Source organism: Sphaeramia orbicularis, chromosome 24, assembly GCF_902148855.1.
Source record: "Sphaeramia orbicularis chromosome 24, fSphaOr1.1, whole genome shotgun sequence".
Lineage (NCBI taxonomy): Eukaryota > Metazoa > Chordata > Actinopteri > Kurtiformes > Apogonidae > Sphaeramia > Sphaeramia orbicularis.
The window spans coordinates 48,616,817-48,644,143 of record NC_043979.1 but is presented as its reverse complement, the minus strand read 5'-3'; the positions used below and the strand labels follow the sequence as shown (position 1 = coordinate 48,644,143).

The window sequence follows — 27,327 nt, the reverse complement described above, 5'->3', positions numbered from 1 at the left end:
TAATGATCTAAACTGGGCAGCACCAGTAAAATAATAACATAACAGAAATAATGATCTAAACTGGGTCGCACCAGTAAAATAATAACATAGGAACAGAAATAATGATCTAAACTGGGTCGCACCAGTAAAATAATAACATAAGAACAGAAATAATGATCTGAACTGGGTCGCACCAGTAAAATAATAACATAAGAACAGAAATAATGATCTGAACTGGGTCGCACCAGTAAAATAATAACATAACAGAAATAATGATCTAAACTGAGTCGCACCAGTAAAATAATAACATAATAACAGAAATAATGATCTAAACTGGGCAGCACCAGTAAAATAATAACATAAGAACAGAAATAATGATCTAAACTGGGCAGCACCAGTAAAATAATAACATAATAACAGAAATAATGATCTAAACTGGGTCGCACCAGTAAAATAATAACATAATAACAGAAATAATGATCTGAACTGAGTCGCACCAGTAAAATAATAACATAATAACAGAAATAATGATCTGAACTGAGTCGCACCAGTAAAATAATAACATAAGAACAGAAATAATGATCTGAACTGGGTCGCACCAGTAAAATAATAACATAATAACAGAAATAATGATCTAAACTGGGCAGCACCAGTAAAATAATAACATAACAACAGAAATAATGATCTAAACTGGGTCGCACCAGTAAAATAATAACATAATAACAGAAATAATGATCTAAACTGGGCAGCACCAGTAAAATAATAACATAATAACAGAAATAATGATCTGAACTGAGTCGCACCAGTAAAATAATAACATAATAACAGAAATAATGATCTGAACTGAGTCGCACCAGTAAAATAATAACATAAGAACAGAAATAATGATCTGAACTGGGTCGCACCAGTAAAATAATAACATAAGAACAGAAATAATGATCTGAACTGGGTCGCACCAGTAAAATAATAACATAACAGAAATAATGATCTAAACTGAGTCGCACCAGTAAAATAATAACATAACAGAAATAATGATCTAAACTGGGCAGCACCAGTAAAATAATAACATAATAACAGAAATAATGATCTAAACTGGGCAGCACCAGTAAAATAATAACATAAGAACAGAAATAATGATCTAAACTGGGCAGCACCAGTAAAATAATAACATAATAACAGAAATAATGATCTGAACTGAGTCGCACCAGTAAAATAATAACATAATAACAGAAATAATGATCTGAACTGAGTCGCACTAGTAAAATAATAACATAAGAACAGAAATAATGATCTAAACTGGGCAGCACCAGTAAAATAATAACATAATAACAGAAATAATGATCTGAACTGAGTCGCACCAGTAAAATAATAACATAATAACAGAAATAATGATCTGAACTGAGTCGCACTAGTAAAATAATAACATAAGAACAGAAATAATGATCTAAACTGGGCAGCACCAGTAAAATAATAACATAAGAACAGAAATAATGATCTAAACTGGGCAGCACCAGTAAAATAATAACATAATAACAGAAATAATGATCTGAACTGAGTCGCACCAGTAAAATAATAACATAATAACAGAAATAATGATCTGAACTGAGTCGCACCAGTAAAATAATAACATAATTAATGACATTTACCAGTATTTATCTATGCTTTAGAGTGAAAAAAGTAAAATTACATGATGAAAAATGTTTATATCTACAAACTCCTTAAAAAAAAAAAGTGAATAAAATATAAAACTAGAAGCACTCGGAGAGCGCAGACCTCCGCCAAGGCTGATCAGTGCCCCCCCCCGTGGGCCCCCCCCACGCCAAGGAGGTTATGTTTTTGCCAGGGTTTGTTTGTTTGTTTGTTTGTCTGTCTGTCTGTCTGTTTGTCTGTCCGTTAGTGTGCAACATAACTCAAAAAGTTATGGACAGATTTTGATGAAATTTTCAGGGTTTGTTGGAAATGGGCCCCCCCGTGGGCCCCCCCACCCCCGATCACCACCAAAATTTAATCATTTCTTCCTTATCCCATTTCCAACAAACCCTGAAAATTTCATCCAAATCTGTCCATAACCTTTTGAGTTATGTTGCACACTAACGGACAGACAAACAGACCCTGGCAAAAACAGAACCTCCTTGGCGGAGGTAATAAGTGTAATTTTGCCAGTATTCTGCCTCAGTTTATCATTTACACATGTTCATCCTTAAGTACAGCCTTAACTCCGCCCCTCAGTCACTGTGCAGGACGGTTACCCAGGCCACGATTGGCTGGTTTCCACAGTGTTCCTCCTCATGGGCGGGGCCACAGACAGATGTCTGCGTCTGTTACTCAGTCTGTCGTCTCTGCTCGTCTCCGCCTTCATCTGGCCGGCCAGGATACACGCCTCTGTGAGTACTACACACAGTAGTACACAAATACTAATACTCTAATACACAAACAGTAATACACTAATACTAATACACAAGTAGACAAACAGTAATACAATAATACAAATACACTAATACACAAATACACTAATACACAAATACACTAATACACAAATACTACTACACAAACAAGTAAAAGTAGCGTACAGTTGCTGCAGTTGAATGGAGGGAATAACTGATGTGGACTTGTTCCTGATGTAGTTCAGTTATAGGAGTGTATTCACATGATTAGATTACATTAAACTTTATTGATCCCACAGAAAATGAAGGATCCAGAAGCAGCACAACTAATGTACACATATAAAAAATATTACAAGACAAAAAACAATAACAATAGTTATAAAAATAGTAGTGAAAAAAGGCAACTGCATATTAGAAAGTATTAGTAGAAACAAAATAAATAATAAAAAGTAGTAATTGTGTGTGTGTGTGTGTGTGTGTAAATCTGTATATATTAGCATTCAATAGGTTAATGAAAGTAGAATATAATATTACTGTGTGTCATTATTTATAGTAGTACGAGTGTATTAAAACAGGTTTAAAGGATTAGATTAGATTAGATTAGATTAGATTGGATTGGATTGGATTAGGGCGACACAGTGGTGCAGTGGTTAGCACTCGTGCCTCACAGACAGAAGGTCCTGGGTTCGATTCCAACACCAGTCGACAGGGGGTGGGACCTTTCTGTGTGGAGTTTGTATGTTCTCCTCGTGTCTGCGTGGGTTCTCTCTGGTACTCTGGCTCCTCCCACCATCCAAACACATGCACTGATAGGTTAACTGGTTAATCTAAATCACCCATAGGTGTGAATGTGACAGTGACTGTTTGTCTCTATATGTTCAGCCTGTGATGAACTGGAGACATGTCCAGGGTGTACCCCACCTTCACCTGTAAGTAGCTGGGATAGGCTCCAAGAGACCCCCGAGACCCTAGTGAGGATAAAGTGGGTTCAGAAAATGAATGAATAGACTGGATTAGATTACTTGGAATTCCTTGGGCAGAACCATCAGGAAATTGCAGTTGGAACAGCAGCACAAACAATGTCAACACATAGAAAATATTAAAAGAAAATAGTAATACAAGAACTATAAACAGTAGTGTGGAAAAAAGGTAATTGCACAGTGGAATAATAGTGGAATTATATATATATATATATATATATATATATATATATATATATATATATACATATAAAATAAAGTGATGACAGTAGTCATAACAATATAGTAATAAGTATATATTAATAATCACAACAATAATCTTAATAATAATAATAATTATTATTATAATAATGATAAATGCATTAACTCCAAGGTTTTTCTGCTTTACAACCATAACTAAAAAAAAAAAAAAAAATCCAATGGACCGAATCAATGCAGAAAAATCCCATATTTGGCCTGTGTTTGTTTGACTAAATGGACTCTGATCGTGGAGTGTTCAGACTCTTGAACCCACGGCTCAGACTAAACTGTGATAAAAGTGAGTTTCAGCTGAACTGTGTCCATATTTGATCATCGGTGTGTGTTCCTGTGTGCTGCCGTTAAACCTGGACTGCACACTCACTCTGGACAGTCTGGAGGCTTTTGTTGTTCATGAGTCTTTGAAGCTCCTGCTCTGACTCTGGTATTTATTCATTCATTAAAACTGTTTTAATTTCATCTGTTTGACTCATAAACCAGTTCATCTGCAGACGAAGGGAGCCTCATTTATTCCCTCAGATATGTGTGTGTGTGTGTGTGTGTGTGTGTGAAAAACCAGGTGAAGCAGACGGACACAGATAAAGAGCAGAGAAAACAGATAAACAAGAGGAAAAGGAAGTAGTGGAATATGAAGTGGACTGGGAATCGATCTAAATTACAGGGCTGAGTTTGGCTGTCGTCATAGTAACCTCCGTCATGTCCGACTCTTTCATCAAAGCCACTTACGTCTGCGTCGGAGTGTGTGTCACATGACCACAGTGTGTTTGATGCACACGCTGGTTTATGTTTGAACAACACGGTCGATTCTGTTGATATCGCACAAACGGAAAAGGGCACGAATGATTAAGAGGCAGCAGCGAAAAGAGGAAGGAAGGACGAGGTGATGTTAGACCGATATTCAACGCTGTTTAAGCACACCATGTGGACAAAAGTATGTGGACGCCTTGGATTCAAGTGTTTCTTTCCTAACAAAACAATCATGATTAATGTTATAACATAGTTTTATGTTGGGATAAATATTATTGCATTGGTCAGTTGGGTTTAAATTGCTATCTTTGTTTCTTAAATCAGTTATTGATATTTTTTTGATCAAATCTCACTCTTACAGGTCTATTATACACCAAAATGTAGATGTAAAAAGAAAAACAACTGCTATAAAATCATCATATATCAATTTTTTTTTTCAGCTTTTTTCTGCATAAATGTCTTAAACCACTTCAGCTCAGCTCAAAATGATCAAATGTTCAATCATTTTCAACCCTTTAAATGCTAGTTTGAATGTGTGATTTTATGAGTTGTTTAATTGCAGTAACACACGATGTGGACAAAAGTATGTGGACACATTGGATTCAGGTGTTTCTTTTCTAATAAAACAATAATGACTAATGTCAGAATATAGTTTTATATTGGAATAAATGTTACTGCATTGGTTAGTTGGGTTTAAATTTTTTAGATCTTTGTTTCCAAAATGACTCACAGATGGTTTGGACTGAATTTTTCTCAACATTGACTCTGATTTTAAATGTTCTTCCTCTAAATTTCCTAAATATTTTTCCTGCTCTGACTGTAAATAATAATTTTCTTCCACATCTAAACCATCTACTTTCTTCACATCTGAGGAAGAAAAATCTACCATTAAGCATTAAGGAAATATGGCTGTTTCTAAACTATATGGACATAAATATTGGGACACATCATGTCTACAGCTGTCAGATGTCCTGTTCATGAGGATTTGAGATAAAAACATCAATATTTCCTTAAAGTTTAATGGGAGATTTTTCTTCCTCAGTCAGATGTGACGAAAGTAGATGGTTAGCAAAAAAAAACAAACTCACTAATATGAACAGAATAAGCAACAAAATTAATAAAAATGAACAACACAGATATCAAAAAGAACAAAAAAGCACCAAAAATGAACAAAATAAGCATAAAAAAAAAAAAAAAAAAAAAAAAAAAAAAAAAAATTAGGAAGAAAAGAGCATCATAATGAGCAAAACACACAAAAAAGACAGTAGATGGTTAGTTATGTTAGAAAACTATTATTTACAGTCAGAGCAGGAAAAATGGTTTAGAAATTTAGAGGAAGAACATTTAAAATCATAATCAATGTTGAGAAAAATTCAGTCCAAACCATCTGTGAGTCATTTTAGAAACAAAGATTTAAACAATTTACACGGCAATAATATTTATCCCAACATAAAACTCTATTCTGACATTAGTCATTGTGGTTTTGTTAGAAAAGAAACACCTGAATCCAACGTGTCCACATACTTTCGTCCACATCATGTATCTTCATCTCCTGGTTTAGACATTAAAGGATGCTGATGCGGACACTTTTTGTTCCTGGTTTATCTGAAGTTCATGGTGTCTGTCTGATGTTCCTGGTTCTTCCAGGTCTGATGTTCCTGGTTCTTCCAGGTCTGATGTTCCTGGTTCTTCCAGGTCTGATGTTCCTGGTTCCCTGGTTCTTTCAGGTCCACGTTCCTGCTGCTGTATCTCAGTCTGGGATCGGTCCAGTCTACTGGTGTACTGCTCATTATGTGGAGATGCTGCTCAAAGCTGAGGTTCCTCTGGTCCACTCTGCCTTCAGGATGTCTGGATTCACCCCGTCACAGGTACCGACCCATAAAAACACTCAAACATGGAGGAGGAGGAGCAGGAGGAGGAGGTGGAGGTGGAGGAGGAGGTGGAGGTCCACGTATTGTTGAACTGAATTGTTGAATTGTTTACTCGCATGTGCACATGACAATAAAACACAATAATAATAACAAAGACATGCCGAGGAAGCCAAAAACCAAAGTGGTTCATCGAGGGCCTCCCCAAAGACTTGAAATAAAAAAAGTATTTGCAGTGTCTAATAATGATACACAATCATAAATAAACAAAATTAACTAAATGAAGGAAATAAGTCATAAACACGTATAACAAAACAATGAACAAATAAATAAAATAAATGAATAAATAAATACATCGTAAGCAACGCACGTAGAAATAAATAAGAATCAACAAAACTATGAAACGAAATTCGGAATGAAACTAATAAGTTATTAACGAAGAAAAATGGTAATTGAATCAAGAAAAACAAACGTACGCTCATATTTGACACTGAAAAGGAAACTTCTATAAATGTCAGCAGCAGCAGCAGCGTTCCCTTTAAAGGAGTTCATGTGTTTTGAAGAATCACAACAGCGGAAAAAGTCTGAATAAGTTCTGATGCAGAAAATGTTCCGTTCCATCACAGATCAGCTGTTGGATCCAAAGGACCGACTGGTGTGAACACTAAGACTCGTACTGTCTGTAGGTGGAGTACGGTGTTAGAAGATAAGAACGGAATTTTATTTATAGAGCTCAGGATCACAACAGTCACCTGACAGGGTTTTACGGAAACTGCTGAAGTGATTAAAAAAACCAAAAAAAACAATGAAAATAAGCAAATGGTCAATAAGCAAAAGTTTCAGTTTGTTCATTATTTTTTCTGTTTGTTCATGTTATTTTTTCTTTGTTCATTTTATTTTTTCTGTTTGTTCATGTTATTTTTTCTGTTTGGTCGTTATTTTTTCAGTTTGTTCATGTTATTTTTTTCAGTTTGTTCATGTTATTTTTTCAGTTTGTTCATGTTATTTTTTCAGTTTGTTCATGTTATTTTTTCTGTTTGGTCGTTATTTTTTCAGTTTGTTCATGTTATTTTTTCAGTTTGTTCATGTTATTTTTTTCAGTTTGTTCATGTTATTTTTTTCAGTTTGTTCATGTTATTTTTTCTGTTTGTTCATGTTATTTTTTCTGTTTGTTCATGTTATTTTTTCAGTTCATGTTATTTTTTCAGTTTGTTCATGTTATTTTTTCAGTTCATGTTATTTTTTCAGTTTGTTCATGTTATTTTTTTCAGTTTGTTCATGTTATTCACATCTTTTGAAAGGGTAGTTCGCAGATGCAAACCTGTTCATCGTGTAAATTTACTTTTTTCGCTCTAAAACAGAGAAAACTTTGGAGTTGGCATCATTTGTATATTATTTTACTGGTTCGGTCCGTTTCAGATCATATTTAGCAGAATGTGGAACTGAACTAAAGTGAGTTGGACAGTCCTGCACTAGCGCCTGATTATAGAACAGGAACTTGAACAGAATCTTACACTGTATTCGTCTGAGGGGGATTAAAAGGTTTTGTTTACTTTAAGTGTAAAACGTGGACTCCACCCGTCGTCAACCTGCAGTGTTTAAGTTGTCGTTTATGAACTGAGTCGTCGTTTACGGCCTCTAATCCACTTTATTTCCCACTTCAGCTGTAGTTAGGGCCGTTCGGTGTGTTTCCCTCAGTAACGGTCCTTTTATGGTCTGAGCCAGAGTTCACTCAGAGGACGCACCGCATTAGTTTAGATTACAACCTTTAATTTAATACGAAGGAGTGAATATTTTCTTTCAGTTATGCACAAAAACACATACATACAAAAAACAAAGATAAAAATAACACTATTGGTAATTAAAAAAGGCAGAAGCTGACTCTACAGTCGTATTTCTGCTGCTTCTACTCCACACCTGAAGTTTCCGCAGATAAAACATTCACACAAATTCGTCTACGTTCAGTTTCTTCAGTCACTTACACGTCATCGTACGTTCACAGCCCTGGAGAATCGGATAACTTAGAGCTTTTTTAAAACTGGACAGCGAGCAACACAGTTCGACTTCATCCTTCAACTGGTTCCAGAATTTGACACCGACAACAGAAACACAGACATACTTACCCCCGCAGGACGGACTGTGACCGCTTAGCTGTGTGTGTTTGTGTGTGTGTGTGTGTGTTTGTTTGTGTGTGTGTGTGTGTGTTTGTTTGTGTGTGTGTGTGTTTGTTTGTTTGTTTGTTTGTTTGTTAGCAGGATAACTCAAAAAGTTATGGACAGATTTTCATGAAATTTTCAGGAATTGTTGATACTGACACAAGGAAGAAATGATTACATTTTATTGGTGATGGGGGGATCTGTCTTGGTGGAGGTCTGCGCTCTCTGAGTGCTTTTCTTGTTAACGTTTATTCTTCCTTTACATGTTTCAAACACAAACATTCCTCTTAAATTATAATTCCTTTCTCTTAACTTAAAATGTTTTCTGAACACAAACAGGAAGATTTTTACTTTTAGCTCAAAACATAATTTCCATTGTTTTTAAATATACAATATCAAAAAATTTTAATAAACCAGATTCTACAAAAAAGTGGATGACTTGATTGAAGATAACCAGCTTTATTCCTGACTAAGCTGTTTTTGGAGTTTAATTATCAGGTCTGTATTAGTTTTATTCACATTGCCCCATATTTCACAGTCAGACATGTATAGTCATTTTTAAAACTCAACAGCGAGCTCCACAATTTCACTTCATCCTTCAACTGGTTCCAGAATTTGACACCAGTAACAGAAACACAGACATATTTACCTCCACCAGGAAGGATTGGGATCACTTTGCTTTGTGTGTGTGCTTGCTTGTTTGTTTGTTTGTGTATTTGTTTGTTTGTTAGTTTGATTGTTAGCAACTTTAGTGTAAAACTCTTCCACCCATCTTTCCCAGATCGTCCCCACAGATAGGCCTAGGCCCTGGGACCAACCCAGTACATTTTGGTCCCAGTAGGACAAAGTTCAAGGTCACAACATCTACAGTTTTCCATCTGTCATCATCGAGACATTTTCCAAAATTCATGAAAAATTCAAAACGACTCCGATTCTCCTCCAGTTGGATCCACCTGTAGCTTAGAACAATCTCTTGTATCTGGAACTAAATTGTCCACATCCACTGTGGAATGTGGACTCTGTGGACATTTACACTGAACACTGAAAATCCCATTTACACACATTTAAAATTAGAACTCAACTAATATTGATATGAATTAAATCTAATTGGACAGACACATGACTGGGACCAAGCTGCGACTGTTTCTGCTGAATGGAACAACCTGGAAACTGTGGAATTTAAACCGAAAGAGTGGATCCACACATGCACACTGTTCAGGGTGAAGGAGGAGGTTTACGTTCTCTGAACACTGGTTAAATATACAATATCAAAAACATGTAATAAACCAGATTCTACAAAAAGTGGATGACTTATTGAAGATAACCAGCTGTATTCATGACTAATAGCTTTTTTTTGGAGTTTAATTATCAGGTCTATATTAGTTTTATACACATTGCCCCATATTTCACACAGTCAGACATGTATAATATAATATAAATATAATATAATATAAATATACGGTAATATAATATAATATAATATATATAATATGATGGAAGTTGAACTAACAACACCTTGAAGACCAAACAGCTTCATTTGGGCCTCGTTTAGAATCTGAAATCAAAGCAGTCGCAGAAATTCAAGACGATAGTTTGTCGAATTTAATGCAGCGCTTTTGTGTGTGTGTGTTTAATTAAAGTCTAAAAGGGGACGGTTAATGCCTGAGTGTGTGTTTGAATAACAGACGTTTGTTTTCGCAGCCGTTGGATAAAAAAATCTCATTAATGACGTCGATGAGAAACTTTAAAGAGGATGAAGAGCTGCGTCTGTTCCCTTCAGAGTGACTTTGTTTTGTTTTTGTTTTTTTTTCTCTTTCGTTTCAACTTGACTCGTCTCTAAAAATAGTTCTTTGTCGCTGATCGGACTCAGAAGTGTGTTCCCTGTGTTCTGCGTTCTAATGCTAACGTTCTGACGCTGCTCTGGTTCAAAGGCAGAGGCAGAACAGGAGTCTCACCTCCAAACCTTCGGCCGTTTGATCCGCTTTTCGGAGACGCCGCCGTGAACGTTCCGACAGCGGGGGTTCTCATAAGGCTCGCCCCCTTCGCGTCGAACATCTGAACTGGTTTCCACGGTAACATTCAGCTCGTCTTTAAGTGGATAATGGGCCGGTTTTCTGTCAGAAACTCGGACGTCTGTAGTTTGAGCCGGGAAACCCTGACGAAACTGCAACAGACGAAGCTTTAACACCACTGACATTTGTACAGAAGACGGAGGATCTGTTCGACAAAGGAAAAACTGAGGTTCTACTGTTTCTACCAAACATACAGGATGTGGACAAAAGTATGTGGACACGTTGGATTCACCGAATGGTCGTAACTAAAGCTGGAATTAGGAAATAACAATAATAATAATAATAATAATAATAATAATAATAATAATAATAATAATAATAATAATAATAAATAAATAAAGCTGTAAACACTAGTCGCTTTTCCACTGACCCTCAAACTGCATGAATATAACTCAACTAAAAATGTACCTAATGGAAAAACGACAATTTTGCTAAACCCCGAATTTTTCGATTAAAAGTTTTTGTGATGGTGAGAGGTGGTTTTTCAGGCGTACCGTAATTGGTATATCACACAAAACTGCAAAGGAAAGACCTTTTTCTGCAGCTAGTCATTTGAATTAAAAAAAAACAACAAAAAAACAGATCAACATCATATTTACGTTCATGTTTATGGATTGACTTCTTGTGTCATCATGTGATAATAAATAAACAAATCATCACATTTGTGATTTAATGGAAAAACCGACATTACGCACTTCTGTTTTTTAGGACATTTAGTAAATATTGATAAAGTTTTGCGCAGATGTCCAATGGAAAAGCCACTAATGAAAACTGAGTATTCTAGTGTTTCTACTAAACATACAGTATGTGGACAAAAGTATGTGGACACGTTGGATTCACCGAATGGTCGTAACTAAAGCTGGAATTAGGAAATAAAGTGGATTAGAGGATATAAACAGTAGTTGATTTTCCATTGACCCTCCAATTGCGCGAATATAACTTACGCATAAAAATTTACCAAATGGAAAAATGACAATTTCGCGAAAACTCAAGTTTTTCGATGAAAGTTTTTGTGCTGGCAATGTAGCGCAAATGGTATATTACGCAAAACTGCAATGGAAAGACCTTTTTGCACAACTAGTCACAAAAAAAAAAAAAAAAAAAACGGATGCTGATGGATGTTACAACAAGAGAAGAAGAATTTAACAGAAACATGTCGTGGTACATGTGGACACACCAGGAAACCCAATCATTTTTAAATTTCGTATGAGATAGAAGGTTAACGAGCATTCTAGATTCAAAACAGCAGATATTTACTGTACATTCAACACCATGTTTCTGGAATGACTTCTCTTGTCATCTCAAGATAATAAATAAATCGTTGCATTTGTGATTTAATGGAAAAAAACAAAAACAACTTCATGCACTTCGGTTTTTGACGTTTAGTAAATATCGGTAAAATTTTGTGCATTTGTCCAATGGAAAAGCGACTTCTCTGTCTCTCCGGAAGACAGACATGATCCAAACCAAGGTTATCGTTAATGAAAACGAACGAAATGACGAAAACTAGAATTGAAAAAACGTTTTTGTTAACTGAAATAAATAAAAACTATAATTAAAATTAAAAAAACAAAACAAAACGATAACTAACTGAAACTGTATTGTGTGTTTACAAAACTAACTAAAACGGATAAAAATTATGGATAAAATTCCCTTTGTTTTTGTCAATGTCGGATTGATACGAAATCGATTTATTTCCCTCAAGCAATTTTAGCTGGTGGCACCATACGACACTTGACGGTCGGTCAGTTTACTCGGGCTCCGGGCTTGTTGTTTTTCTGTGCACATTGTCTAGTTAACTATCACTAATTAAAAAAAAAAAAAAAAAAAAGTTGTCGTCTTCTGGTCCCCACTCTACCTGGAAACATGGAGACTAAAGTTGGGAGAAAGCAGCAGAGTCCTGTCTGGGATTTATTTGAATACGACGACAGAGAAGAAGAGAAAAGAGACCACTGAACTAAAACTAAGCATTTAGAAAATAACAAAAACTAATAAAAATTAGCAAACCTGCTCTAAAAACGAATTAAAACTGAATTAGAGAAAAAAGAAAAAAAGTCTAAACTAAATAAAACTAGAAGCACTCAGAGAGCGCAGACCTCCGCCAAGGCTGATCAGTGGCCCCCCCCATGGGCCCCCCCACCCCCAATCCCCACCAAAATTTAATCATTTCTTCCTTATCCCATTTCCAACAAACCCTGAAAATTTCATCCAAATCTGTCCAGAACTTTTTGAGTTATGTTGCACACTAACGGACAGACAAACAAACAAACAGACAAACAAACAGACAAACAAACAAACAAACAAACAGACAAACAAACCCTGGCAAAAACATAACCTCCTTGGCGGAGGTAACTAAACTAGAATGAAAAATCCAAACTATTAGAACCATGATCCAACCCTCTGCATCTGAAGTAAATGTACGTTTTTGGTTTTCGTTAAATCCTGCTGGAACAAACTGAAACCTAAAACCTTAGGCCCTGGCTGCTGTGACTCCTTCAGTCCTTCTGTGGGTGAACATCCCAGCTCTCATAGAAACATTAACATGCACCTGCTGCTGTCTGCGTCCCCTGATCCCACCGCAATATCTGAACCTGTGAACACTGAGGATCTGATTTCACAAACATTCATTTACAAAAGGACGAGGAGGTCCAATCAGAGGCGGACCCAGTGAACAGGCTTCAGAAACAAACCACGGACTCATCAGCACTAATGAACTGAAACCTTCATGTACACGCATGAGCGGAAAAACCCCACATGTAAGCTGAAGTCTAAAGTCAGTTCATCTGTGGACACAAGGACCAATCTGTCAGACTTAAAGTCTTTTAATGCCTCAGTTTTTACCACTTAGACACTGTTTTGTTGGGATTTTTCATAGTTTTTATAAGTAAAAGTAGAAAATTAGAACAAACCTGAGTTAGTTTGACACAAAAACCCTTTAATATTTACAGTTTTGACTTCATTCTTTCAACTAAAACTATAATGAAGAGATAAAATATTAAGAAGAGGAACAGGTCTCATACTGACAGAAGGAAAAGACCTGCATTAAAGTTCACTGTAGACGCATCAACTCATCCAGATTATAGACTTTTATATAAAGATAGACTTTTATTTATTACTTTGTGTATTGTTGGATTTTTTAACCTTTATTCTGCATATTTTGCACTTTATCCTATTGTGGGATTAATCAAGTTTTATCTTATGACATCAATTAAACAAAACAAAAATGTACATGTATTTTTTCCCAGAATTCCACAGTGAAGTTCCTCTGACATTTTCATCCTCAAATGTATTCAGTGTAAACCTTAAACCCTCTGTTTTACAACCCGGTAACTGGTTAGAGAGGGAAAAAAAACAAAAAAAAAACTGATCAAAACTAAATAGAGTTTAGACAAATGTCAGCGTCACAGATGGACAACAAAAGCAAATATCAAATTAAACATTTTTATTTCAATTATCAATATCATATACATTTATTTACAATATTTACAACATACAAATAATATTAACATTATATTCAAGTGTATTTTGTATAGATATATGCATTTATTAATTTTAAACAGTGTTTAGAATATGACCTAAATAATATAATAGTCAAATATCAATATATTTGGAATAAATGTAGTTTATTTCTAAGAGTTTATAAAATGAACCCAGAATGACAGCACTAAACTCATTTTACAAACATTCACACTCAGAAAACTACTCACATTTTTTTTCCTGGAAATACAGGTTTGGTGTAGATGATTGTACTTTAGTTTTTTTGGACCAGATGTTAACCTTCCCTTGACTCCACCCATCAACCCATGAACAACCTGACGTCAGAGAAATAAGTGTCATTTGAATAATATTCTGTCTGTTATTAAATGTTTAGTGTGTTTGCAGATCCACGTCTCTCTTTTTGCACATGTTGAAATGATAAATGACGTTTAAATTGCATAATTCGGTTGTAATCACTCTTATTTTTCTTGAGAGATTTCATGTTGTTCATGGTTTTCTTTAAAAAAAAAAGTGAAAAACATGAACAATAACTGTATCTTTACCAGTACTGTAAATGTTCTGTGTATTTGTAGATCCACTGTGATCTGGTATGAACATGTAGATGATAAACGGAGGCAGAATGTTTGAAAATGACACATACTGTTCATGTTATTCACATGTTTTAAAGAATAGTTTGTAGATGTAAATATTTTTATGTTTTTTTCCACTCTAAAATATAGGGAACATTTCAGAGTTGTCATTTTTTATGGTTTATTATGTTATTATTTTACTTCAGATCTGATTTGGTGCTACATAGTGTTTTTCTGTTCATGTGTTTGTGGTGGCTGTTGTCAGATGTGCCTCCACTGGTTGACCCAGTGCTTCTGGAACTACCTGGACTGGTCCCAGATCTGCCTCTACGTGTCCACCTGTGCGTTAATGGGCCCAGACTACCAGGTCTACATGTGTGTGGCCGTCTTCAAACACCTGCAGCCGCAAATCCTCCAGAAGACCCAGTCCCAGGAGCTGCAGGTCCACCTCAAGGTCAGTCCACGTCTGCGCTGACTTAAAGACGTCACCTGGACTTTAGATGAAACACTGAGCTTTATTTAACCCTTAGATGACTGAGGACCCTCCACTGCAGCTGAAACAGGTTACAGTCACCCTGTTAACATCAGTGTGTTTTTATGACACTTTTATCAGTTTGTCATGTTTAAAAGAATCAGATGTGTTATATTTTGGTCCGTTTTTTCGTTAACATTTTTAACTATTTTGAAGTTTTGAAAAGTAAAGTATAAGTAGTAGAACAGCAGTAGAACAATGTCAACATCCATTTAGTGAGTGAGTCATTTGTTCTTGCTACAGAATGAAGCAAACTATATATATATATATATATATATATATATATGTATATGTATATATATGTATATATATGTATATATATGTATATATATATATATGTATATATGTATGTATATATATATGTATATGTATATATATGTATATATATGTGTGTATATATATATATATATGTGTGTGTATATGTATATATATGTATATATTATATATATATATAATATATATATATATGTATGTATAGTATATATATATATATATATATCGATAATGTATATATATATATATATATATATATATGTCACAGTAGAGATTGAAATCCAGTAGGATTCCTAATCCTACTAGGACAGATAGTAATTTTAGTAAGACATTAGGATCTGAAGATTGGAATTCCTATCTGTCCTAGGAGAATTTACAATCCTACTAGGACAGATTGTAATTCTATTTGGAAGTGGGATCTGAAGATTGGAATTTTGGAATTTCAGTCTGTCCTACGATTTCGCCATCACCATTCCAGCTGAATTCTTTTCATATCTTAGATCCAGTATATGGCCCTTAGGTCAGTACACATTGTAACCAGGATGCCAGCCGTCCTATCTGGTCCAACCTTATTCAGTGGCCGTTTGTAACTGTCATTGGTATGTAAATGAGACACATTTGTATTCAGAAATCGGTAGAATTTCAAAAATGTACCTGTAAACAACCCGTTGCCATGGCAACATACAATTTTAGTATTATCTAATTGTTGCCAAGCCATTCAGAAAATGTACGATGTTAAAGTTGGCATTGGCATTTTGCTGCCCCCTGGTCTAGATGGTAGAGTTAAAAGTAAAAGAAAACAATATTCTTACAAACCATGATTTTATTCAGAATTTACACAGACTTTGAATCTAATATTCTATAGCTAAGCTTCAAAGACTTTTTCTAAGACTTAAATATGCTGCATACTACTCACTAGTTAAGTGTCAATAACCTTAGTCTATAGTACTAACTTCAGAGGTTTTGTCAGTTATTTTTCTAATACTTAAATGTGCTACATACGACTCAATAGTGACACTAACGTTAGTCTACAGCTAACTTCAAAATTTCAAACAAGTAATACTACAAAGGTTTTTCCTTACACTGATATAGATATGAAAGATATGAAAATAATTCAGCTAGAATAGTGATGGTGAAATTGTATGCTTACCTATGCTGAAATTGACTGGAATTTTGGCTGTGGAATGATTCAGTCTATTTTCCATACATTTTGATATAATCTGACATTCTCCTAATAGAATTTGAGATTGTCCTGACAGAATTCTTACATTTTTTGCCGTATTTTTCCAATCTTCAGATCCCACTTCCAAATAGAATTACAATCTGTCCTAGTAGGATTGTAAATTCTCCTAGGACAGATTGGAATTCCAATCTTCAGATCCTAATGTCCTGTAGGATTTTAGTTTGTCCTAGGACAAACTAAAATTTCAATCTGTCCTAGTAGGATTAGGAATCCTACTGGATTTCAGTCTCTACTGTGACATACACATAAGCTAAAATTTGCTTAGAGGTCTTGTTGTTTTGTATCCCAGACCCGTTAGAAAAGAACGACCTGAGTTCAACGTGTCCAGTTTATTTTCAGACACAGGGTTCATGTCTTTTGGGTCAGACCTGGACTGACCTGAACCACTCTCACATAATGAATACATTAAACTTGTACAAGTCCCCCCCCCCCAGCCGGTCCAGGTCTTCCAGTCCTGGTCTCAGATCTACAGGAACAGTTTCAGTGTGACGGCGCTCACACCAGCGTCCTTCACTTCAGCTGAAGAAAAGAAGGTTTATGTGAGGAGTGGGTTCTAATGAGCCATGGTGGGTCTGACTGTGGACCTGCAGGAAGAACAACATGTGGACCAGGGGCTCGACTGAGACAGACCTGGGATTACAGACACACAAGTAATATACAAGTTAAATATACTGACACCCACCGACTGTAGGAGACACAGAAGTAATAAAGTACACAAGGACTGGGCTCAGTTTGGCAGAAACATACTGCTGACCTACTTAGTTACTTACCTACTTAGTAACTGACTGACCTACCTATTGACTTACTTACCTAATTACTTAGTGACTGACCTACCTATTGACTTTGTTACTTACCTACTTAGTGACTGACTGACTGACCTACCTAATTACTTACTTATCTAATTAGTAACTGACTGACCTACCTATTGACTTTGTTACTTACCTACCTAATTACTTATCTAATTAGTAACTGACTGACCTACCTATATACTTTGTTACTTACCTACTTAGTAACTGACCTACCTATTGACTTACCTACTACCTAATTACTTTGTTACTTACTTACCTACTTAGTGACTGACTGACTGACCTACCTATTGACTTTGTTACTTACTTACCTAATTACTTAGTTACTTCGTGACTGACCTACTTATTGACTTTGTTACTTACCTACCTAATTAGTGACTGACTGACCTACCTATTGACTTAGTTACTGACCTACCTAATTAGTAGTGATGTGACATCTATGACTGAATCGAATCTTTTGAACGAACGATGGGAAGTGAGTCTTTGTGCAGAGCCGTTCCTTCAGTTTCCACACAGTCTGTTCTGGTTCTGAGGTCGTCACTACAGTTCAGCTGGGTCAGGAACTGCACTCATTAGTCTCTGTTGTGTTTTGTGCAGTTTTCTCCGTATGTTTCCACACATTTATTGTTCTTGTTTTGAGGAGAATAAAATGGTATTTCATTAGAAAATGTTGTATTTTCTTCTTCATTTTTCGCCTACAGACTAGTCCACATAACGTACCGTCATGTTTTTGGTCAAATATGTCACATATTTAACCCACACTGAACTAACGATTCTTTTTTACGGTAAGATAATATTTACTGCCGCACCAATTAAACACCTTTAAAATGGAATGTCAGTCATCACATGTAGCCTGTTTAGTCATTAAAACAGTGGTGTTTCAAATAAATGCAAAAAACATAAAGAGCCAGTCTGTTGAACGACTCTTTTCAGTGAACGACTCCCTTCAAAGAGCCAACAGTCCCATCACTACTAATTATCCTTTTAATCCATGGACTCCTTCAAACTAAACTCATTCCTTTTTGACTCAGTTTAAATCAGAATAAACTTTGGTTTCATTGGTTCTTCATTATTTCTCAAACACTATACATTTAATTTTAAAGTCAGTTACTGTTAATTATAAAGTGACTGAGCTCCTGTCACTTGTTTAAACAGGTCTGATACAAACCCATCGATTTATTGTATTTTAAACTGTTTTTTTTTTTTGTTCCTCGGTCTGTGAAAAGTGCTGTATAAATAAAAGGACTCACAGTGTTTGTGGATCCCTGTGGTCGGTGATTCTCAGTCTTTGTTTATGATCGGCTCTGGTGACACTAGAATCAAACACAAACAGAAAATTCACCAAATATTAGAATTCATCATATTAAAGGATACAATACACCAATATGTTTGTTTTATCCAAGTGACAAATACATTTAGTCAAATCAAAGTTTCTTACTGATATTTTCTAAACAGACGTTTGACTTTGGACCGGCTCTGGTCTGGATAACGACTCTGAATCCTGTTGTTTTTTTGTTTTTTTTTCTCTTAATTGACGCTGCTTTCGCCACCGTGTTCAAAATGTGGCATAAAAGTGAAGAAATCCATCTAACATTGAGGAAGAATTAGGAAAATTCATCATTTCATAACATTCATTACCCTGTATTTATTCTGTTCACCCTCAAAAACCAAAAAACACATCTACTGATCTAAACTGTTTAATACATGTCAATAATTGGTGTAAAATATAGTTTTACCTCAATTATTCATAGGGTAAAATGTACAAATGTTGTAAAATTAGAATAAAATAAGGAAAATACTTTAAAAATAAGGGAAAAATGAACCAAAAAAACATGAATTGTGGCATAAAAGTGAAGAAATCCTTCTAAATTGAGAAAAAAAACACTGCAAAATATTTGAAAAATGAAAAAATTTATCCATTTCATTTCCTGTATTTAGTCTGACCCTAAAAACCAAAACCATCTACTGAGCTGAACTGTTAGGAGTCATTAGATCCATGGAGGTTCAACCACCGTGTAGAAACAGGAAACTGTTCATCTGTGTTTGTGTTTATCCACTGACTCCCAGAGTACAGAACCTTTAACAGCGACATATTTAACCCTTAAACACCCAAACGTCCACCTTTAACCCTTAAACACCCGAACGTCCACCTTTAACCCTTAAACACCCAAACGTCCACCTTTAACCCTTAAACACCCAAACGTCCACCTTTAACCCTTAAACACCCAAACGTCCACCTTTAACCCTTAAACACCCAAACGTCCACCTTTAACCCTTAAACACCCGAACGTCCACCTTTAACCTTTAAACACCCAAACGTCCACCTTTAACCCTTAAACACCCAAACGTCCACCTTTAACCCTTAAACACCCAAACGTCCACCTTTAACCCTTAAACACCCAAACGTCCACCTTTAACCTAAACCAGGGGTCAGCAACCTGCTGCTCTTTCATCCTCATGTTGCGGCTCTGCGTGGCTTGGGAAAATAAATTATAAGTGTCCGATTGAAGTGTATGTTACTTGTCTCAAAAACGTGTATTATGTCTTCTTAAGTCAAAATTTTGAACTTCTTTCTTCAGACCTTGTGCAATTTCGGTGATCAGCATTCGCCTTCTTCAGAGACGTTTGACAGCACTTGACGTGTCAGCCGGCAGCCGGCATGCGCGGAATGCCCTGCGACACCAAAACTGCACAATATCTGAACAAAGTATTTTATTTGTGTTTGTTCGTTTGTTTAATTGTAGTTGTAAATTATAAGATTATTGTGATCTTAAAATATTAAAATAAAATTATATATATATATATATATATATATATATATATATATATATAGTATTATTTTTCGTCGCTCAAAATATGCGTCACACTCTCCGACAGCCCGCCAAAACGCGTACATTTATCGAGACTTTCAACCCCAGGTAGGCCGAGTATGGAGAAATCTAAGAAAAGAAAAATATCTGAGGAAAATAGAACATTTACTGATGCCAGGTGCCATGGCACGACCAAGGTGCCGCGGCACCTCGGGGCCAACGCTAGGTGCCGTGGCACTGCAGTACTATGGCTCAGTGCCAGGTGCCATGGCACCGCGGTACCAGGGCTCGGTGCCGGGTGCCGTTGAACCGCAGTGCCACTGCTCGGTGTCAGGTGCCGTGGCACTGCGGTGCCACAACTGGGTGCCATCGGTGCCGTGGCACCACCGGCACCCCGGGCCGAGGCACCACTGCGGTGCCGCCTTACCTGGCACCTATCCATGGTTACGGCGGTGCAACGTCACCTAGCGGCACCACCGAGGTGCGCCGCGGCACCAAGCCGTGGTACCGGTAAAATCGTTGTATAAGCCGCAGTGTTTAAAGTGTGGGAAAAAAGTAGCGGTTTATAGTCCAGAATTTACGGTGTATATAGGCTAACATCTTCATTTCAGATGTCAAAAAGTGTTTGCGGCTCCCACTGTTGTCTTTTCCGTGGAAACCGGGTTGAAATGGCTCTTTGAGTGTGAAAGGTTGCCGACCCCTGACCTAAAGCGTCTCCTGTTGCATACCTGTTCATCCACTAACGTCCACGTCAGTTTAAACCTAGAGAACCCGTCTTGCGGCAGTGCCAGAACAGAACCAGTTTAAGGGTGAAGACACACTGAACTGACTTAATGTTAAGGTCAATTTAAGGTCAATCAAGCAGTTCAGTCATTTTTTGTCTGATAATGTTTGTTTTTATTTTCATTGTCCATATTTGAACTCATATCTGTACTTTATACTCGTGCGTCCAACATTAAAACCTACAGTGAACGTGTTCCTGTTGAACTGGACTCAGCCTGACGCTGCTGTTCAGCCGCTCTGGTTCTGCTTTCATTGTGTTCAGTGTTGTTTACCTGTTTCTCCTGCAGGAGGCGCCGATCCAGGGCTTTAAGGTCAGCCATTACATGGACTTCATGAAGGACCTGGAACGGAGCTACAGGGACCTGGTTCTGACCGACATGAGGTCCATCTGTGACCCTGAAGAATAAAGGAAAAAAAAACAAAAAAAAAACATCAGCATCACAGGTACTTTAAGAAACAACACCTGGGTTTAACCAGCTTTAAACCAGGTTTAACCAGCTTTAAACCAGGTTTAACCAGCTTTAAACCAGGTTTAAACCAGGTTTAACCTGCTTTAAACCAGGTTTAACCAGCTTTAAACCAGCTTTAAACCAGGTTTAACCTGCTTTAAACCAGGTTTAACCCTTAGATCCATAAATGAGTTGGTTTAATTACAGTATCTTTGTGATGAAAAATAGTTTCATATTCCATAAAAACATTTCGCTGGTGTCATGAAGCTGTTGAAGACGTTGAACAGAACTTTACTGTACATGATGTAAATATATGAAAATATGAAGTGACTGTTTGTTTGTTTTTTGTTGTAACTTATTCTCCTTTTTGGCTCCGTTAAGTCAAATATTCTTTAATTATTTCATAAATGTCCTTTTGTAAAATCTTTCTGGTTCTAATTAAACTGTCTCTGATTGACTCAACTGATCATCTGTTGTTTTTTATTTTAACACAAAGTAGAAGCACCTCCGCCAAGGCAGATCAGTGCCCCCCCCCCCCCCATCAAAATTTAATTATTTGTTCTTTGTGCCAGTATCAACATTTCCTGAACTTTTCATCCAAATCCATCCAGAACTTTTCAGTTATCCTGCACATGGACAGACAGACCAGCGCTGACACTAACAGAACCTCCTTGGCAGAGTTAAAAACTCCAACTACATTCACTGTCCTGTAAAAAATAAACACAAACATGGAAAACAGAGAATTCAAAAAGAAAACAAGGCTCTGAACACGTGTCCTGAGGAAAAACGGTGATTACAAACTAAAAACCTCACCTGGAAACGAAAACAAAACAAAAACTGGCGCCTGAAAAGAAAAAAATAACACCTGAATAAAAGGAGAAAAAAAAAGATGCCTGAAAAAAACAAACAAAAGACTCATACAGCACCTGGAAAAAAAAAAAAAAAAAAGATGCCAAGCATCTTTTTTTTTTTCCAGGCGTCATTTTTTTCTTCCCAGCATAATTTTTTTTCAAAGCATCCTTTTTTTTCTTTTTAGTAGAGTTGTGTTTTAGCAACAATCTGATGATATGATACAAATCACAATTCTAGGATCACGATATAATATACCATGATACTGTTAAAACAATTTTTTTTTTTTTTCAAAGATTATTTCCTGGAAGAATTGAATTCCACCAGAAATATGTACAAATACTAAACACATTATATTTAATCCGAACACGATCTAATGTTCTATCACAACATTTTTCTAATTCTACTTTCCAAAGGAACGAACATCTGCCTCTCAGGAAAAAGTGCTTTTAAGACGAATGAAATAACTATTATTTAATAAAACAGTGTTAAATAATAATAAGTAAGATAGAAACAAAAAAGAAAAACAAAAAAACAACAATGAACCTAAACAATATCTGCATTTGAATAAATACCTAAAAATATTGATACAGTATTGTGAAATGAAATACCGCGATATATTGCAGAACCGACATTTTCTAACACCCCTAATATTGAGGTGTTGTTTGTTTCTGTTTTTTAAATTTATTTTTAATTTTAATGTATTTTAGTTTTAATTTTTTTTTTTTTTAATTTATTTTCATTTAATTTTAATTTTTTTTTAAATCTCCTGAGCTCAGATAAAACCTTCCCTCTTCTTTTCTGTCGTTTTCCAGAACAAACTTTAAATCCATATAAAACACTCGTTTTTTTTCTCTGATTCTCTTTCATATTTCAATCCCTCACGTTTCCTTTGTTTACAGTCAGCGCTGTGGTCATGTGACCAGCCGCTGCGGTCATGTGACCAGCCGCTGCGGTCATGTGACCAGCCCCTGTGGTCATGTGACCAGCCGCTGTGGTCATGTGACCAGCCGCTGTGGTCATGTGACCAGCCGCTGCCGTTCGTTCGGCCTCCGCTCGTCGTTCAAACCCAAACTCTTTCATCGTCACATAATGAAACATTTATTTCAATTAGCGGCCCAAACCTCGTTAGCGGCTGCGACTCGACCTCGTCCACGTCAAACTCTGACGTTGTTCAACCTTTAGCGTCTAATCGTCTGCGGATCCATTTACGGACGTTTCAAAGTGACGGCAAACAATCTGCGGCGGATAATTGGTGTTAATTAGGTTGATGAGACGACGTGGGGACGCACCTCGTTAAACCTCCTTTTATCAGCGTCAGCTTTTATCTTTATTGGCTTTTATCTGCACGCGCTCAGTCTGTTTGTAATTGTCTGTGCTTTCTTCATCATACAACTGTATGTTTATGCTTTTTTTAGTCTGAGTGGAATCTTTCCGCTCCAGTTTTGGACTTAAAAAAAAAGACTCATGAAAAAAAGAGGCCTGGAAGAAAAAAAACAGCACCCGGACAAAATAAAAGGCTTTTTTTTTTCTTTCCAGGCGTTATTTTTTGTCCTTTTCAGGCATTTTCTTCTTTTGGCTTTTTTTTTTTTTCAGGCATTGTGTTTTTTTGGTTTTTTGGGGTTTTTTTCAGGGATTTTTTATTATTATTTTTTTCCCATGCGTCATTTTTTTCTTTTTTTCAGACAGGTTTTTTTTTCTTTTCTTCTGTTTTTTTTTTTCTTTTCCAGACATCGTTTTTTGTCCTTTTCAGGCCTTTTCTTCTTTTGCCATAGTTTTTTTTTCTTTTTCAGGCATAATGTTTAGGTTTTTTTTTTTTTTAGGGATTTCTTAGTTTTTAGTTTCTTTTTTTCCCAGGCGTCATATTTTTTTTTCTTTTCAGGTGTTTTTTGTTCCTGTTTTTATCTCTCACGTCCTCAGTCTCATTTGTTATTGTCTCTGCTTTCTCGATCATACAACAGTATTTTTCTGCTTTTTTTAGTCTGATGTGAATCTTTCCGCTCCAGGAGTTTTGGACTTTTCCTTCTTATCACATTCTTTACGTCCTCTCCACTTTAGTATTAAACACACACACATTCTTTTGCTCCGTCCTCTGCAGGACTTGGTGCTTTTGTTTGCAGATTGGTCCCACTTTAGCGGGTACACATGTCATATTTGGATGGTTGTGTATTCGCTGGCCGCCGTACACCAGCAGCTTTGTGCTTCAGGGACTTTTGTATTTGCATTTCCATTTGCTATGGTCAATATTTTGCACAATGGAGGCGCGTTGTTCAGCGTCTGAATGTGAATGGGACGACTTCAGGGATTAGGACTGAACACAAGACGCTGTTGTACAAGGATTATTGATACGTCTGCAGAAAACTTATCGGCCTCTTTAACATTGTACTGAAGGTTATCTTTGAAATATTACATTTAAAATGATTAAAAATGTCATATATTCTGTTTGACAGATTTAATCCATACAGACCCAGTGGGACTTCTGAGTCAGTTCTTTCTATTTAACCTTCACTTCAGTGATTTATCATCATTTATTGTAATAAATGATATTTAGTGAATTTTCAGTGAAAAGCAAGTGTTTTCCTGTCTTTATTTTCCTGATCATGTAGACGTTCAGAAAAGCTCAGATTAAAGTTGACGGTTATTTTATCAGAAACAGAGAAAACATGAAGAAAAAGTGTCTTTTTCAGGTAACTCTCTCCTCATCTGATCATAAACCCAGTGTGTCCATCCACTGTCACTGATCCAACTCCATGGGTTTGACTGGGGAATCAATGCTGTAGAAGATGACGGTGTTTTCACGGTAACTACAGAGCCTCTGAACGTCCAAATATGGTCATATCTGATGACCATGAACAGATGAATAAATGTATTTTACATAAATTATTTCCATGTTTTGATAGGATTAGTGGATCAACAGGTGTTAAACAGTTTAGATCAGTAGATGGTTTGGGTTAAAGGTGGACGTTTGGGTCTTTAAGGGTTAAAGGTCACTATACCAGTTTAAACCTTTTAAGTTTAGATCAGATTAGATTAGATTGAACTTGATTAATCCTTTGGGCAGAACCTTTGGGGAAATTGAGGTTTCAATAGCAGCACAAACACTGAATATACACAAGAAAAAAAGCAAGAAAATAACTAGAAAAAATCAGACCAATGGTCCTGGAGCTTTGCGGCCAAATTCAAAGCTTTGGGAAATGTATCCAGATCCATTTATTCTCCCCCAGTTCTGTGTATTTATTCTATTACAGAAATAGTCCATGTTTTGCTCATATTCCAATCAGATCTGGAAAAAATTCAAATTCCAACTTGATATCATTGAAACTGATTTATTGGATCAATCCACTTCCTATCTGTTCTAATGGGGAAATTTTTCAAAGTTGCACCAAATCCAGAATCAGATCCGGATCCAAATAATTTCACTAACTTTTGTTGACATCATCATACAGAAGCTGTATACCAAGTTTGAAGTCACTCAGAACTGGAGTTTAGGAGAAAAAGACGATTGGAAGTTTTGTAACGGACGACAGACGACAATAGCCCGTCAGCTGGTACGCTAAAAACTACTAAAAAAAAAAAAAAAAACAGTAGTGAAAAAATGCAATTACACATTGGAAAGTACTAGTAGAAACTACACACACACACACACACACACACATATATATATATATATATATATATATATATATATACATACAGGGTGGGGAAGCAAAATGTACAATATTTTGAGGCAGGGATTGAAAGACAGTGTATGACCAATTAGTTTATTGAAAGTCATGAGAATTTATTTGCCACAAGAAAATGTCCATAATAGAAAATGTTTTTATTCTATGTGTCCTCCTTCTTTCTCAATAACTGCCTTCACACACTTCCTGAAACTTGCCCAAGTGTTCCTCAAATATTGGGGTGACAACTTCTCCCATTCTTCTTTAATAGTATCTTCCAGACTTTCTGGTAATAGTTTTGCTCATAGTCATTCTCTTCTTTCCATTATAAACAGTCTTTATGGACACTCCAACTATTTTTGAAATCTCCTTTGGTGTGACGAGTGCATTCAGCAAATCACACACTCTTTGACGTTTGCTTTCCTGATTACTCATATGGGCAAAAGTTTGTGAAAAGGTATGGATAATAGTGTTAGGTATGATTATGACATCAGTATATGTTTGGGTTCAAAACAACTGACGTAGTGTCTGCTGAGAAAAAACAACTAAATGTTCAGTGTACATTTTGCTTCCCCACCCTGTAGACTACAGATAATCCTAGTCCAGCTCTCCGCTGTGTTTATTATTGGATCTAAATGAAGGCTGGGTCTGCTTTTGGATGCAGGTGCAGGTTCTGTTCTCAGACGCTGCACTAGTTGAACTCCAGTTCCAGTTCTTCACACCCACAGTAGTACTGAAGTGGACTCCACGGTGGACTCCCTAATCCCCATCAGACCAGTCTGATCCTGATCGTCTCCTGGCACCAAACCAGGGACCGGCTGAAAAATGACTTTGGCTCAAACCTCCACATTAGATGAAAAAAAAATTGGCTCCGAAAACTGTCTTCACCAAAGCCTCGAAGGCGATCAGTAAATCTAATATTTCCTCCAAAAGCGGCTCCGTTTATGTCGTTTCCATCCACAGGACCGGGGGACAGGCCTCATTAAAGCAGACCACGTCCTAATAAAGATGAAAACCCACAGATCTGTGGCTTCAATTAACGCCACGTCTGTAATAAAACACAAACCACTGCTGCCAAACCTGACCCCACTGAGGGAAGAAGAGGAAAGGGATTCACATCAACAGAACGCATCAAACTGAAGACGGCGACTGATGGAGAATCTAAAGAAATACAACGACGACAACAAGGAACGCAAACGCAAAAGCAGACAGATGAAGAAACACACAACTAGAACTGAAACAGAATCAATAGAATCATAGAATCAATATAATAAATTAATTAATAAAATCTATTACTGAAAAGAATCAATAGAAGCAAATAATCAATAGAATCTTAGAACCAAATAATAAAATAAATAGAATCCCATTATCAATCAAATCATAGAATCATATAATCAATATCACCAATA

The 27,327-nt window shown here is 36.2% G+C and overlaps 1 protein-coding gene across 2 annotated transcripts in view; it reads left to right on the top strand.

Annotated features, from left to right (window-relative positions):
- LOC115415447 (protein broad-minded-like) overlaps positions 1-21,367 on the top strand; it is a 183,615-nt gene extending 162,248 nt beyond the window's left edge. For both annotated transcript variants that reach the window (XM_030129015.1, XM_030129016.1), the window contains exons 31-34: positions 2,209-2,363; positions 6,076-6,216; positions 14,777-14,965; positions 21,246-21,367. In XM_030129015.1, the coding sequence (XP_029984875.1) occupies positions 2,209-2,363; positions 6,076-6,216; positions 14,777-14,965; positions 21,246-21,365 (605 nt within the window). In that variant the 3' untranslated portion in view covers positions 21,366-21,367. The remainder of the gene's footprint in view (positions 1-2,208; positions 2,364-6,075; positions 6,217-14,776; positions 14,966-21,245) is intronic.
- Positions 21,368-27,327: the final 5,960 nt, after the last annotated feature.